This window comes from Dasypus novemcinctus, chromosome 8 (assembly GCF_030445035.2).
Source record: "Dasypus novemcinctus isolate mDasNov1 chromosome 8, mDasNov1.1.hap2, whole genome shotgun sequence".
Lineage (NCBI taxonomy): Eukaryota > Metazoa > Chordata > Mammalia > Cingulata > Dasypodidae > Dasypus > Dasypus novemcinctus.
In genome coordinates, this window is record NC_080680.1 from 93,740,218 (window position 1) to 93,757,430 (window position 17,213).

General features: G+C 38.6%; 1 protein-coding gene across 5 annotated transcripts in view; it reads left to right on the forward strand.

The window, feature by feature from the left end:
• DENND1A (DENN domain containing 1A) overlaps positions 1-17,213 on the forward strand; it is a 615,092-nt gene that overhangs the window by 295,304 nt on the left and 302,575 nt on the right. For all 5 annotated transcript variants that reach the window (XM_058302406.2, XM_058302408.2, XM_058302405.2 and 2 more), the window contains exons 7-8: positions 8,604-8,684; positions 13,079-13,132. In XM_058302406.2, coding sequence (XP_058158389.1) covers positions 8,604-8,684; positions 13,079-13,132 — 135 coding nt within the window. The remainder of the gene's footprint in view (positions 1-8,603; positions 8,685-13,078; positions 13,133-17,213) is intronic.

Below are 17,213 nucleotides of genomic sequence, written 5' to 3' on the forward strand. Positions count from 1 at the left end.
TCCATGTGGAATCTAAGCCCTCTCTTGATCTAGAGGTGGAAGGAACATCGCCATCCCAGGGTCCACAGAATGGAGGAATAAAATATGGACTAGCATGGACTTACTAATGTTCTACTATAAAACTATTGTGACAAGTAATAGAAGAAATTTTAGCATCGAGTTGGAGAAAGTGGCCACAGTAGTTGCTGAAGGCAGGGAGAGGGTAGAAGAGATGTGATGTGGGGGCATTTTTGGGATTTTGAGTTGTCCTTAATGATATTGCAGGGTCAGATTCTGAACTTTATATATCCTGCCATAACATACTAAATGTACTAGGGGAGAGTGTGAACTACAGGGTAAACTATTATCTGTGTAGTGCAGAAGTGCCCCAAGATGTGTTCACTGAGTGCAATGAGTGTGCTGCAATGATGAGGGAGGCTGTTGGTGTGGGAGGAGTGGGGTGGAGGAGTGGGGGGTATACAGGAACCTCTTATATTTTTTAGTGTAACATTTTTTTGTGTGATGTATATATCTTAAAAAAATACAATTTACAAAAATGATGTGGTGGGGAGTGGGTTATATGGGAACCTCTTATGCTGCTTGTTTTTATTATGTTTTTAATGTAACATTCCTTGTGATCTATTAACTTGAATTAAAAATTAAAAAAAAAAAGAATAGATATAGAAGATCACACAGTGAATGTACACAGACAGCTAAAACAGCAGGGTGTGGGAGGGAGAGGGGTAGGAAAGGAAAAAAAAAAAAATATTTACCAAAAAAGTAATGCATGCTGTTTAAGAAAGTTTGAGAAATTCAGAAAATAGTAGGATGGATATGTAAATCACTCCTAATCTTCCCCTACTCCCCTCCGTAAGATATGTATCACTAGCATTTTGGGGTATTTTCTTTCTTTTTTTCTTTGAATTAAATAAATAATTGATAGACCCTTAGTATCCACAGAATTAATATCATAGTTTCTCATATTCCCATGCAGCTCTGAAAGTCCATGCCATGTATTCAATTATAATTTTGCTGAGGTACAAATTTTAATTGCTCATGTCATGCAATAAAGCAGAGATTTACAAGTTTAAATGACGTTTAAATGACAAGTGACCTAGTCAGTTGTCCTGAGTTTCCATTTCAATAAGGTTTTGTTGTGTTTTACTTACAGTAATTTTTGTAAGGGTCTGAAAATTACTTAAAAAATTCAGCTATATTGTACTGTACTTTTGGAAGAAATGGTATGCTAAAATATCCTTGATGGATGTCAAGGGTCAGCTGGAACTATACTAGACTTTTTTTTTTTTAAACCATTTAACTTTTTTTCAAAAAAGATTTATTTATTTATTTCTCTCCCCTTCCCCCTCCTCTACCCCTTGTCAGGGGCATGGGAATCTGTGTTTCTTTTTGTTGAATCATCTTGTTGTGTCAGCTCTCTGCGTGTGTGGTGCCATTCCTGGGCAGGCCGAACTCTCTTTCACGCCGGGCGGCTCTCCTTACGGGGCGCACTCCTTGCACGTGGGGCTCCCCTACGCTGGGACACCCGTACGTGGCACAGTACTCCTTGCACGCATCAGCACTGCACATGGGCCAGCTGCACACGGGTCAAGGAGGCCTGGGGTTTGAACCGTGGACCTCCCATGTGGTAGACGGACGCCCTAACCACTGGGCCAAGTCCGCTTCTCATGTACTAGACTTTTGTAGTCCACATCTTTTGGGTACCATTATAACAGAAGCATTTCCTGTATACTGTTAAAAACATTCTAAATGTTTTTCATGGCTTTATCACATTTTATCATGTACCTTGACTTAATGAAATATTTTCTATTATTGGGAATTTTTTCTAATTAGAATTTTTTCACTGTTATAAGCAATGCAGCCAATAGCATCCCTGAGCATAAAGCATTTTCTTCATTTTGGTCTATTTAACAAACAAATCTTTCCCTCAAGTTAGTCTTACTCCCTGGCCAGTATATTCCAGAGGCCATGGTAAATGGAAGGAAATGACACCCTAGATCACTAAGCTCACTCGGTAAAGATATATAGATGTTAGGTAATTCTATCATAAAAGCAATGATTTATGCTTTGATGAATGAGTTAAAAGGTCATGTTCGGTCTATACATTGTTTTCTGATTCCTGGTTCACTTTAGTCATACATTCAGGTTTTCACTCAAATTTGGAAGATATCTTTAATAAATGGAACTATGTAACATGTAGCCTCTTAACAGTTTTAAAATTGGAGGGGGAAACAGGATTATTACTGTGTAAAATTGGTGCACCATCCCTGTGGGCCATTTCTCCTGCAAGGACTTTGCCTCTCAGTGAGTTGGAGCCTGAGATCAGTAACATGTTTTGGTTGGAATCTGCTTCCCCTGAGCTCAGGACCCTTTTTTTAAAAAAAAAGCCCTTATGGCTAAAGAAAGTATGGTACAGTTGATAGGGAGTCTGCCTACAACTGGCTTAATTGTTTAAAAGTGTTGGTCGTCAAACTAGAACAGGAAGCTTTCCAAAAGTGATTGGAAAGGTTGGGCAAGGGAAGCTTCTGTTTTAGCTGGTTACCATGATGTGCCGGTATAGAGTGTCAGAGCCTTTGCTGAATGATGAGTGTGTTTTCATGGATCATCTGCCCAGTAGGGTTATCAGAGGCTGAATGGGGCAAGGAAGGTATCCATTTGGAAAGGGTGGTGGGGATGAGAAGGGCATCTGAGCCAGAGACTACCTTGCTTCAGGGTGCCAGAACCTAAGTAGATGAGGAGGGTGTTTGTGTGGGAGAGTGATGGCAATGACTTAGCATTGGATGTCAGAACTCAAATATGATTTGGAGGCGTCCATGTAAGAAGGGAGGCAGCAGCAGTGGTCCAGTAATGGAATATTGGAGCCTGAGGAAAAGAGGTCATTTGCAAGTGTGGGATGGACAATGGCAGCCCAGAACTGGGTGTGAGTCAATGTCTGAGTAACTGGACAAGGAGGGCTTCTGGGTGGGGAGTAGTCAGGGGCAGAATGCCTACATATTGCAGATTGGTCCATACTAATTAGTAAATATAATTAAGAAAATAGGGGCAAGATTTTTTACTCTTATACTAATATGTAAATGGAGGAAACTAGAATGTTTCCCATGTTGTATTGGAATTGGAGCTATCAATGTGAACCCATGAGTTTCAATATATGTAGAGAGATATAGAAATAAATATAGATAAATGTTTATTGTGGGTGGTTGTACATCTAATATATTTCCTCATTCTGTTCACTGAAAGGACTTGGGATCAGCAATACCCAAGTAGCAGTGAGCACACCCACTTCCCAGATTTGGTTTCTAAATACCATTCTCCACTAAAAGAAACCAAGGCTTCTTGAAGAAATGGCTGATTCCAGTGCTGGGGCAGGGAAAGTATAAGATGAGCCTGGAATATTGTGCCAAAGAGTAAGGATGTGTGCAAAACATGATAGAAGTGTCAGAAGGACACAAAGGTAAGCTTGAAGGAGCAGGGAGCTCCCTCTGGTCATATCTAGAGCAATTTGAGCATCAGAATACATAATTAAGGATGGAATACTATACAGCTATTAAAAGGAGTGGATTACCAATGCATAGACCAGCATGGATTAATTTCAAATGCATTTTGTTAAGCAAAAGAAACCAGAAACAGAAAGAATACATGCTATGTAACTGCATTATAGACATTCTGGAAAAAGGCAAAATACAGAGATAGAAAATAGCTCAATGATTCCCAGGGGCTGCTGGGATAGGGAGGAGTTTTATTACAAAAGAACATAACCTTTGGGGGAGAAGGAGCTGTTCTGCATCAGAATTTTGTTGTTAATTACACAAGTATATTCATTTGTTGAAACTCATGGAACTTCACCTGAAAAGTGTGAACTTTAATGTATGTAAATTGTACTGTAATAAAAAATACTTATTTCTATATAGCGCTACCAATGGTGGGGGAGAAAACAAGGTGGCAATTAGTAGAACCTTTATCTACATACAGGTAGATTTGCTAGTAGAACCTTTATCTACATACAGGTAGATTTGCTATTTACAGTGATTCTACCTACTAACCAGCTATTGCCTTTGACATAGACTTTAAGAGGCCTCTAAAGTTCAGATATAATAAGAGGTGGTGAAGAAAACCTCCTAGAAGCAAGGAAATACACTATTTCATTTTATGATGCTGAGCACACATTTTATATTTAACCTTGTATGACTATTTGAATTTGGTGAATCCCAGAAAAGATTGTGTTTTTAAACTAATCCATTCCTGTGGGCGTGAGACCCTTTGATAGCATTAGATTCATTAGGGGACCTTGACTAGATCACTTGATGAAATAGCGTTTGATTGGACTATGGAAAACTCAGCCATCTTGCTGGGTCTTATATAAAGTGAGAACACACAGAGAGACAGAGAAAAAGCTGCCATTTTGATCCTGCCATGTGAGAGAGATGACTGCAGGAAGACAGACACTCAGAGAGGCTGAGATAGGTCCTGGGGTCTGAAATCAGCAGAGCACAGAAACACAGAAAGAGGTCCCCAAGGCACTGGGCCAATGGACCAGATAAAGTCTGAGTGCTGCCTTTTGCCTGATCATCTACAGCTGAACTTGGAGAGAAAGTAGAGCAGCCAAGGCTGAGATAGGAGGCTAGAAAAGAGACAAGCTATATGCCTGATCACCCACAGGGGAGCTCTGGGGGATGTCAGACTTGAGGGGAGAACAGGGACCAAGGCAGAGGTTGACTGCCATCTTGCCTTGCCACAGGGTAGAATGCCAGTATCAGCAGTAGGTGACTTTGGTGAGAAAGCATTTCTGATAATGCCTTGATTTGGACATTTTCACAGCCTCAGAATGGTAAGCTTTTACCCTAATAAATTCCCCATTATAAAAGCCAACTCATTTCTTGTACTTTGCCATGGCAACCCTGTGGCAAACTGAGATACTTGGTAAAAGTTCAGTTTATCAAGACCTGTTTTGATCTTCATACTCACTATTAACCATCTCTTTCTACTCAGTTTCCTCCAGAAGTTAGTTAAGTATTCCTTCCATTTCTTTACCCCAGCTGAACGTGAAAATATTAGACAGGACAGTGCCAGTGGCATGAGAACAGAGAATTCCATCCAGGCTGACATTGATCTAACCATCTTTCTCTCCCATGATTTTCCCAATTGATTGGGAATAAATGCAGAGTTTGGCTTCCATTTCTCAAAGCGTAGGGACAGATGTCTAAGAATACAAAACCTCTGGTTTAAACCTAATCAAATCCACCTTAGCTGTGGACTTTTGCCTGTGCGTATACCCTGGCCTAGTCTTTTCCATCCTATGAGAAATGGGGACACAGTAACCCCCCCCCCGACAATTCAAGTCAAATGCACAATTGGTAAGTTCAGAACATATTTGTTTTATTTTTTCAAGAAATACAGTCACATCTGATAGTTCATTTTTAGAGACTAAAAGGCCATCAACTTGAACTTGGGAGATAGTTTTGAGGCAGTTATATCATCAAAAGGCCTCTTCCTTTGAAGGGCTTTATTTTTTTTAAAAAAAAGATTTATTTATTTATTTATTCCCCCCCCCCCACCTCAGTTGTCTGTTCTCTGTGTCTGTTTGCTGCATGTTTTTGTTTGTCCACTTCTGTTGTTGTCAGCAGCACAGGAATCTGTGTTTCCCTTTGCTGTGTCATCTTGTTGTGTCAGCTCTCCGTGTGTGTGGCGCCATTCCTGGGCAGGCTGAACTTTCTTTTTGCGCTGGGTGGCTCTCCTTATGGGGTGCGCTCCTTGTGTGTGGGGTTCCCCTATGTGGGGGACACCCCTGAGTGGCAGGGCACTGCTTGTGCGCACCAGCACTGCGCATGGGCCAGCTCCACATGGGTCAAGGAGGCCTGGGGTTTGAACCGCGGATCTCCCATGTGGTAGATGAATGCCCTAACCACTAGGCCAAGTCCGCTTCCCCGAAGGACTTCATTAATGTTATTGCCCTTTGTGATTGAAACCAATATCAAGAAGGGGTGATGGACATCATATGCCTCCAGATGTGATATCTGAGAAGGACATGACATTACCTGGGGAGTGGTCCAGCCAGGCGATGCACAACCTGAATCTAATCATGAGGAAACATCAGACAAATAAAAAATAAAGAACTGTATTTTTTAAATGACTGTATTCCTTTCAAAACCGTCAGTGTCATTGATATGGATTGAATTGTGACAAATTCTTGGTCTTAGTCTACATTCTGGTGGGTGTGGACCCACTGTAATAAGACCTCTTCAGGATATTATTTCAGTTAAGGTATGGCCTGATTAAACTAGGTTGGTTTAATCCAGATTAAAGTCAGACAGAGAAGCCACAGGGAGCAACCATAAACCAGATGTCAACAGAACCTGGAAGAGAAAGAAGACATCACCATGTACATTGCAACATGTTGGGAAAGCCAAGGAACGCCAAAGATTGCCAGCCAGCCAGCCAGAAGATTCAGAGCACAAGAGGAAGCAAGTCTTCTAGACTTTGAAACCGTGAGCCAATAAATTGTTTGTAAGCCAATCCATTGCATGGAACTTATTTTAGTAGCCAGGAAACTAACACCATCATAAAATACAAAGGAAGTTTGCAGAAATGTTCCAGCTTAAAGAAGACTAAAGAGACTTGACAACTTGGACTGAAGGGGAAAAAAATGCTAAATAGAGCATTATTAGGTCAAATTATTGATAAAATTGGAATACTGATAGAGATAGAAAAAATTATTTGTTTTTTTTTTTAAATTACTGTTAAATGTTTTTTAAATATGAAGAAACACTTTAACTTTTTAAAATCTGTTTTTTAAAGATACATAGATCACACAGAATATTACTATTAAATTTACTGAAGTTGTCCACTGGGTTATGAGATCCCTATTCTGAAGTATTAATGGGTAATGGACATCATCTGTGCAACTTACTCTCAAATGGTTCAAGAAAGAAATATTTCTTGAAATTATTATTGGAATTATTTCTAAGTAAAATATTTTCATAAAGATAGCCCTTTAAACATGTCATTTTTAAAGCAGAAACTAGAAAACTTACATTAAAAATATATATACTGATAGCCAAGGATTATAAACTGTTGAATAAGATTAGGAGACTATGTATCCATATTAATATAAATGAGTTAATGGGTAAATTGAAAGTTTAATGGGGAATGGAATACTTACATAAAGTATCTCTACACAAAGTACTTACCTAATGTAAAGGGAAAAAGTTTAATCTCACAGTGGAGACATCAGATGAATTAATCAAATAAGCAAAGTGAACATCCACCAATAAAGGAACAAATTGAAATAAGAATCATGAGGAAAGAACAGAGTCATTCCCCAAAATGGCTGGTCAAACTGCCCAGGTCACACAGGTCTGGGACAGACTGGGAAACAATTCCAGACTGAAGAAGACTGAAGAGTTGTGACAATGCAATGCAACCCATTATTCTCAACCGGATTTTTTTTTTTTTTTTGCTATTAAGGACATTATTAGCATAGTTGACAAAAACTTGAATGGGATCTAAGGATTAGATTGTTAGGTTGTATCACTGTTAATTTCCTCAACTTGTTGATTTCCTTGTTTGTATTTATGGATGATGGGGTGAAGTTGGCAGCTCACAAATAGTTCAGAAAATTTTTAAAAAGTGTTTTGTACTGTTTTTGCAATGATTCTGTAAGTTTAAGATTGTATCAGAGCAAAATTAAACATGCACACAAGTTCATTTCACTCCTCTGGACACACTGGAACAGGCTTGTAGTCTGGGATAGTCTTTTTCTTCTCCTTAAATTCATGATACCATAGATAGGCGTAATGTGGTGGAGAGGGCTCTGGGCAGGAAGACCTGAGTTTCAGTTGCATTTGTGCAACCTCCAACTGGCTGGTTTGAGTCAAGCTTCTTCACCTTCCTGAGTCTCCAGTTTCACATTTATAAAGTGGGGGTAGTTGGGAGAATTAAATAGATAACAAGTGAATACAAATACAACCTTACTATAATAACACAGAGAGTTCCACAGGGTGAAAGAAATGACTTTTGGATAATTCTGTGAGCAGTGTTCTTTTGAGCATTTTAAAGGTGAATATGTTTTCAGCCGAATAATTTGTACTGCTTTGTATGTCATTCTGTGGCTCAATTTCACTAATTAAAATTCACAGCCACTATCCTGTATCGTGTGCTGTGGTATGTAGTTCATTTCTAACTTTCCATAATTGGAGGCTGCCATGTGTACCCAGTGAACACTCAATAAAATTAATTGAGGTTAATGATGATGAAGACAAGCTCTGTAGTGTCATTGTTTCTCCATACCACCCATACCCCTTAAACTGGCATTGTTTGCATTTAAAAGTTGTCACTATGGAGCTGGAGGGAAGATTTGCTGCAAGCTATGGAATATGATACATAAAAGGCAGTCATGGGAGGTAGCTTACTGAGTAGGAAATGTCGATCTTGGTGTGGGGAGATCTATTTGGCTCTTAACATTTGAGCCATAAGCAGCATCTTTTTCCAATCCTACCTGAATATCAAACGTGTTTCTCTTTTGGGGCCAGCATCTCCCCAGTCATTCTGCTACAGGTCTCTGACTAAGGACTCAGCCTTTCGTTTGTCATTTAGACCTTTGTTTCTTTCAGGAGAGTCAGTGGAATGAGCTTCTTGAAACTCTGCACAAACTTCCTGTCCCTGACCCAGGAGTATCTGTTCATCTCAGCGTGGTAAGTGGGGCAGAATATTAACAATCACTGAGACACCATTTCATACTAACAGTAAGAGGTGCTTAGTGGAACAGGACCTCTCCCACCCCTGCCCCAGAACCCAGGCATCCCCAGCCTTCCCTCTTCCTGGCTGTCACCCCCATCACTACCATCTCCAGGATTGCAGATGCTGAGCTTGGAAGAGGATGGCTGGCCCCTGACCTGGACTCCCTGCCTTATCCTTTGTCTATCAGGACTGCTGTGCCTGCCCCTGTACTGTAGCCCATCTTGCCCCCCTCAGCTTCCAACAATGATCTCACTTATTTGCTAGGGTAACCTATAGTCATCCTTCATAACAACGCAGATTTTATTTCCAGAGAAATCCTCTGCTTGACACACCCCAAGACTTAACTAAGGTTTTCTCTCTCATCTCCAAGCATCCTGGGCATTTTGTAGGACTTAGTCACACAGTATTGCAATGATTTGTTTTCCTGTCTCCCAGACTAGACTGTGTGCCCCTTGAGGGCAGACATAGGGAATACCTAGCATAGTTCCTGACCTGCATAAAAATTGTTTCTTTGAACTATTTTAAATATATGCTCTGTGTTCTGCAGTGTGATATGGTGGAAAATTATCTGAACTACAAATTGGGAGGTTTCAGTCCTTTCGTAGTTTTGCCAGTCACCTGAGTGAGCTTAGATCAAAGCCTTTAACCTTGCGGGCCTCAATGTCCTCATATATCAGATAAGGCATCAAAACAGGTGTGGAGGATATTTTCCATATTTCAGTTTCTATGATTCTCTAGTTCTCTGGGTCAAACCTTTGTTGCCATGTTCATCAGAGTTCTTAGCTGTGTACCCTTTAGCCAACTACTGATTATCCAGGGGGTATTTCTGCTATGGTGTGAAGTCTGGAAGTTTAAAAAGTTTTGTCTTTCAACTTCTTTAGAATGAGGTAGTGTTGGCATTCAATGGTTATCTTGGTGTCTGCTCTCTTGAAGAAAATGAATATTTTGTACAGGTTTTTCATAATGACAAATTAAAAGCAATGTTACTACCAATAACTAATAATAAATATAGCAATTAAGTTCCTAATTTATGCCAAATATATATCACTAACTTTCAAAACAACTCTACAAAATAGATATTAATATTCCCTGGTTTACAGATGAGGAGATTAAAGTTTAGAAAGGAAAAATTACTTGTTCATCTAAGATCACATGGTTAATAAGTGACAAATTTGGGTTTTCGTAGGCTAACTTCCAAGCCTGTGTTTTTTCCTCTATGGCAATGTGTTTGAGAAGAAGGAAAGAGAAAGAGAGAAAGGAAGAAGGGAGGGAGGAAGGAAGGGAGGAAGAAAGGGAGGGAGGAGTGGAGAGGAGGGCAGGGAGGGAGGCAGGCAGGCTTATAAAGGTTTTTGCTCATTTTAATAGTGCGTAGGAAGAATGGGGACCTTGTTCCTGAACAAAACAGAAATTCTTGTAAGGGAGACTGTCTGGAAAAGATGAACAAATGAGAGCTTTAACCCTGCCCCCATCGTTGCTGTATAGCTTAACAACCCTGGCTTTGTCTCCGTGCCTCTTCCTAAGCAGCTTGATCTCACCGCATCAGTCTGTAATGACATCCGACAGGTAGCCATGGAGTATCCTGGCTGGGTCACCAGCTGCCGGGGAAAGGCCCACTCTTATCCCTCCAACGGCTGCACAAGCAGAATGCTTGGCAGGCCTCAAGGAACCATCTTAGGGGCAGGAGCAGTTGGCGTGGTGCAGCTGTTTCGTGCCAGTGGTTTCTAGGAATGTTTCTGACCTCCCCAGGTCCCCAGCATTTCATGGGCAATGGAGCAAGACAGACTCTCAAAGGACAGCCTGGGGACTTCTTGGTTTTAGAATTGCATTGGCTCACTAGTTACAATCCATTCTATCTATAGAGGCAGATGTTTTTCTTTCTTATTCACTAGGAATTCTTTCCATTTTTTCATTTACAGTTTTGTAGGGCTAGTCTCATCTAGATTATCAATCCTGAAATGTTGAAAAAATGGCAGCCATGGACTTTTTATCTTTAGTCACTCTATCAAGAATACTTTTATATGTCTGATATAGGTGATTTAAAAAACAAATATAAACTAGCAGTTGAGAGCAATGAAAATTTTGTACTAAAATAACATTTATTGTTAGGGACTTCATACACTTAGCATGTATTCTTCACAACAGTTTTGAAGTAGATATTATGATTTTCATGTACAGATTCAACAGTTGAAGTTCTGAGCTATTAAGTGATGTTTCCTAAATCAGATAGCTATTAAATGGTTTGTCTTCTTTTGCCTTATCTGTGTCAGACTATTGCTCTGTGACTCCATCACCTTGTGGACATCCCTTATTGAACGTGTCCTAAGGAATCCTTTCTAAACATTTAGTATAGAAGTTGCTATCTCATGAAGTCAGATTTGAACCTTGTATTTTACTTCCCTTATTTTAATACTCAGGGTTAAACTGAATTAATTATTAACTAGTTTCTGTGCTACATAAGATTTGTTATAATACTTCATAGGTAATATCTTGGTACAGATGTACAGATTTTAAAATAATGCATTGCAGAGGGTTTTTTAAAATTATCTTTTTGTAATTTTTTTACTTTTTAGTTTTTAGTTTATTAGTTTAATTTAAGTGGCTTTAGCTGTTATTTATATATAAAAGCACAGATTTATTAGTCTTGGTGGAAAGAGCATAGCTCTGTAATTACACAGACCTGGTTTTGATCTCAGTTCTGCCACCTTCTAGCTCTCTGACCTTAGGCAAGTTACTTTACCTCTCTGAACCTTAATTTACCCATTCTGTAATATGGAAATAATAATATCTATCTTGAAATTTATGGGAATAAGAAGCAATTTTTTTAAAGTGCTTAATGCAAAGCTTACCATGTAGCAAGTAGTCAATAAATATCTGTTGAATAGTAGACAAATAGCTTATACTATTATTGTTATTATTGTCATTATTATAATTGTCTCTAAGGCCTTTCATTTCTGGAACCTATACGATTCATTCTTCTAGAGACCTACTTACTTTGCAATTATCCAAGAATAAAGAGTGGGTAGGGAGCTTCCTGAAATGTCAATTGGGGGTCTGGGTTGAACTTAGGCCATGGCTAAGCTGACCTTCTCTGCATGTGACCTTTCCTGGCCTTTGCACAATCCCATGTTTAATTGACCAGCACCAGTCTCTTTCCATTCCTACTTGGCATTGTCCTCTGAGTCTTCAGTAGTATTAGAAGAGTTGTCATTATTCAGCCTGTTGTTGTTACACTTAAGGGACACATGCTAGTTATATACATAGACGTGCCTCATTGAACATTCTTTGAACCAGTCAGTTTTTCAATTCTACTGAGCCTCTGTCTCCCTTCACTGGAGAATCCATTGGAAATCTGGAGGGTTATTTGCAGAGCCTGTACAATGAGCTGAATTTCTCCACTGTGAGTCATCCACTATGGTCCCTGTGCAGCAGCCCTTCAGCTGGAGCCATCCTTAACATTGCATTGGCTGCAGTTCAAAGACAGATGTAATCTCAGGTGCTGAAATGAAATGATAGGTTTGATTGGTATCTTAGTTTGCTAGGTATCTTAGACTGCTGTGAGAAATGCCACACAATAGGTTGGCATAAACAACAAGCATTTATTAACTCATGGTTTTTAAGCTAGACAAAGTCTAATATCAAGATACTGGCTTGTATTTCAAGATCATCTAGTATTTCTCTCCATATTTTAATTTAATTTTATTTATTTGTTTTATTCCTGGAGTCTCTTACCTTCTGGTGTTGACTGCCAGCACTCCTTGGATTCCTTGGCTTGTATCTCTGCCTCCTTTCAACTGGTGATGTCTTCTCCTTTCTGGCTTATGTGACTTCTGGGTTCTCTTTATAAGGCCTTCAGCAATAATGATTAAGATGTACCCCGGTTCATTTGGTCAAACCTTAACAAAAAATTCAGGAACACAGATTAAGGTTAAGAACCAGGAATGCAGATTTTTTCTGAGTTACATAACTTGATCAATCACAATTGGTGAAGACTGTTGCTGAGTGAACCTAGTGATATGTGCTCTCCAGAGTCCACTTGCCTCATTGAACAATAAGTTATGAAGCCAAAGTTTTCATGTGTTTAGAAACACATGAAATGGTCTGTGGGAATTTGGCCTTTAACTTCTTTGAGCTCTTCATCTGTGCCTCCCAAAAAAGTTCATCTCTTGTAGAAAAGAGCTCCAGCTACCAAACTGATGATTTAATGCATCTGTTATGAATCCAGCATTATCCAAAGAAAATGTACCATGGGTATATCCTATGAGTGAAATATCATTTTAGCTGAATTCTGAATAATGTGCTTATTGTACTTTTTCTGCAAAAATAAATAGCTTTTGCCTTTCTTTTCCAGCATTCTTATTTTACTGTGCCTAATACCAGAGAACTTCCCAGCATACCTGAGAATGTGAGTACTTTGGGGGAGAAGAAGTTCATTACTATTTTCTTCACTTTTAAAGAAAAAAAAGCAGGATATATTTTCCCATTATAAAAATAGCTCATTATAAAAGCAAAAATCAAACAATATATGAAAACTATAAGGGCAAGGAGAGACCATTATTCATTCTTCTCAATATTTTGATGTTTCATTCCAGTGTTTTCATATTTTTTACATAGTTAAAATTACTTATGATGTAAGCATTTTCCCATTTCCGTTCATAAGAATCATTTTTGTTGGCTGCATAATAATCCATTTGTCGTATACTGTACTTAGCTATTCTGACACTGTAATACTTTTGGATTGTTTCTAGGTTTCTCTGTTGTAAATAAAGTATTTCTATATAAAGTATTTTCTATATAAAGTTTTTTTCAATTAAGATAGATTTATTCAAATAGAATTGCAGTGTATATTTACTTTTTTAAAAAGATTTATTTATTTATTTCTCTCCGCCCACCCCAGTTGTCTATTCTCTGTGTCTATTTGCTACGTGTTTTTCTTTGTCTGCTTCTGTTTTCAAAGGCAATCTGAGAGAAATTAGCCTTTTGCTATTGATTTATGGTATGCCTTCCCACTTTTGGACATTCCTTAGGATTTTCCAGGTTGTTTGGAGTTCTTCCATTGTGTATGTTAAATTGACTATTAAGTATCGATGTTCATTTTCTTTATATTGCAAAAATTCCTCAAATTTTCAGGTTCATGGGGCTACCTCTCCCATTTAGGAAAATTTTCTTTACCTTAATTTATACCTCTTGTAGAAAAATGTACATGAACAAAAATCAATCTAAGAAAAAGTAAATATGAATATAAAATAACTTGGAAACATTAACAATGCTCTGTTGACCATCTCCCCCCCATCCCTAAAAATGTGTTAGGTTTTGATAGGTTTATAGGCACATTCAAAAATAGATGGGAAGCGGTTGTGGCTCAACTGATAGAGCATCCGCCATACAGAGGGTCCAGGGTTCAAACCTAGGGCCTCCTGACCTGTGTGGTGAGGTGGCCCATGTGCAATGCTACTGCTCACAAGGAGTGCTGTGCCACGCAGGGGTGTCCCCTGCATAGGGATACCCCACACACAACGAGTGCACCTGCAAGGAGAGCCACCCCATATGAAAAAATCGCAGATGCCCAGGTGTGGCACCGCACACACGGAGAGCTAATGTAGCAAGATGACACAACAACAAAAAAAGCGACAGTTTCCTGGTGCCGCATGACAAGAATGCAGGTGGACACAAAAGAACACTGCGAATGGACACAGCAGACAATGGGAGGGAAGGGGAGAGAAATAAATAAAAATAAATCTTAAAGAAAAAGAATAGATTATTATTTAAACTGTTTGAAATCATGGAACAGGTGTATGTGTGTATGTACCATAAAAAAAGGAAAAGCACTCATAACTGCACATTATCAGAGAAAATCATGTCCTGGGTTTTTCTTTCCTTCCATTTTATGATGCCAGTGGTTTTCAAACTGAGCTGCCTGGATCCCTGAGATTGCCCAAGGACCCCTGAGGGAGATAGATGGCTGACTGGCCAGTGCACTGATTTCCCAGTTCTGTTTTATTCAGGCCAGCTTACCTTCCATCTGTTTAAATTGGAGGTTAGGTAATATTTTGCTTGACACAAAAAGAGTTCTTTTGATTAAAAAAAAAAAGTTTAGAAACACATAATAGGGGCTATACCAAATATATCTTTATATCTGTTTTCTTGTAACTGTTTGTATCTATATACTTTACTCATTTGAATGATAATAGTATTTTTTATTCTTATGAAATTAATTGTTTAAAAAAATCATGTAATACCACATAACTGATAATGACAGCCAGCAATTTGCAAGTTTTCTTTATTTCCCATTCCTTAGTGGCAGTTACTCTCACATTTTTAGCAGTTTTTTCTAGTATTTCTCTGTACATGTTTAATTTTTCTTATTTTTTAATTTTTTTAGGCAGTACCAGGGAATGAACCCGGGACCTTGTATATGGGAAGCAGGTGCTCAACCACTGAGCTACATCTGCTGCTTTCTCTATATTTTTAACTTACATGCTCATATTGCTATATCTTTTTTTTTTTTTGGTCACAGGTATCACAAACTGATTTTCCTATGGAAGAGGAGAGTTTAGGTCTCTTACCACTGATGACCCTTATCCCCTCACACACACATCTCTCAGGCACATATGTCCCCTTCCCCATCCTTCTTCTATGTATACAAATTTTAATTAAATCAATAGTTAATGCTTATATTTTAATGAGCATCCTGATCAGGTAATAGATTATGATTACATTTCCTTTCTTGTAAAACTATTGGTCATGTAAGACATCCTGGATTTCACTTCTCCCTTGATTTTACTCCCTTACTCAGTAGTTTCCTGAGAAAATATGCTTGGAGGTGATATTTTCAAACCTTGCATGAAAATGGCTTTAGTCTTCTGTTACTCTCAATTGAATATTTGTTTGGATGTGACTTTCTAGGCCAGATATCACTTTCTCTTCAAAATTTTGAAGCCACTGCTCCATTGACTTCTAGCTTTCCTAATTTCAGCTTTGGAATCTTAGCCAATGTGATTCCTGATTTATTTTTAGAGTACCTTACTTGTACCTTGTTTTCTGAAATTACAGTGATGTCCCTTGCTATGGCTTTGCTCTCATCTGTTATGCCATGCATTTGGTGGGCCCATTCAGTTTGGAAACTCATGTTCTTTAGTGCTGGAAAATTTTCTCACATTATTTCTTTGAAAACTTTCTTTATACCTTCTGCCTTTTCTTTTTCTGGGATACTTATGGTTAAATCCATTATGTTAATCTTCTAATTTTCTTTTGTCTCCTATTTTCCATTTCTGTTTTTTTAAGTCTTCCTTCTATTTCAACAACTAATATTTGTGTCCTTTTCTTGATTTTCTAATTTCTGCCATCATATTAATACTTAGGAGTTTTTTATTATTTGATAAATTGTTCCATTTTTAATGCCAACTTATTCTTATTTCATGGATGTAATCTTTTCTCTCATCTCTCTGGGGCTGCTATGTATAGATCCTCAAAAAATGGTCCTTTTCCCTGTATTGTCTTTTTCCTCAGCTTTCCTCTGTTTGTTTTGATCTATGTCTTACAGTAGATACTTTCCTCAACTGACTGCCCAGTCACATTTAAAAGTGAGGTACTCAAATACTAATCGGAAGCTCTGTGTTTATGAATGGTACTTTCCTCTTGATGAGCTTTATTGTAGGTGATGGATCAGACTGTTTGAGGTGGGGCAGGGAGTTCTCAATGCTGGTATTAGAATCTTTTCTTTTGGACTAGTCAGTTTGCTCAGGAATGAATCTTTCAGTCTCTTACCTGGGGAGTGTTAGCTTTATTACCAATATTCTGGAAGCTGAGTTTGTGGCGGGGGGACAGGATATGGTGATTATGGGATTTCAGCATTTACTATGCATACTTTCATTGAATTCCCCAGTTTCCAGTTTAATGTTTAATCCCCTGTTCACAGCTATTCCTGGTGTCCCCAAGTCTCTCTGTTTCTGTCCCTCTAGAAAGTAAATATTCATTCTTCTGGAGGTGTGCAGGAAGACCAGTTGACTAGTTGAGTGAGCTGGGGTAGGATTGAATTACTCCTATTTTTTTTTAATCCTTTATTTTTTATTGTATTTTTTTGAAGATACATAGATCACAAAAAATGTTACATTAAAAAATATAAGAGGTTCCCACATACCCCACCCCAACACACTGCTCCCCCATCAACAACCTCTTTCATCATTGTGGCACATCCATTGCATTTGGTGAATACATTTTGGAGCGCTGCTGCACTGCATTGATATAGCTTACATTGTAGTTTACACTCTCCCCCAGTACATTCAGTGGGTTATGGCAGGATATATAATGTCCATCATCTGTCCCTGCAATATCATTTAGGACAACTTGAAGTCCCGAAAATGCCCCCACATCACAACTCTTCTTCCCTGTCCCTGCCCTCAGCAACTACCGTGGCCACTTTCTCCTCATCAGTGCTACAGTTTCTTCCATTACTAGTCACAATAGTTCTATAGTAGAATACCAGT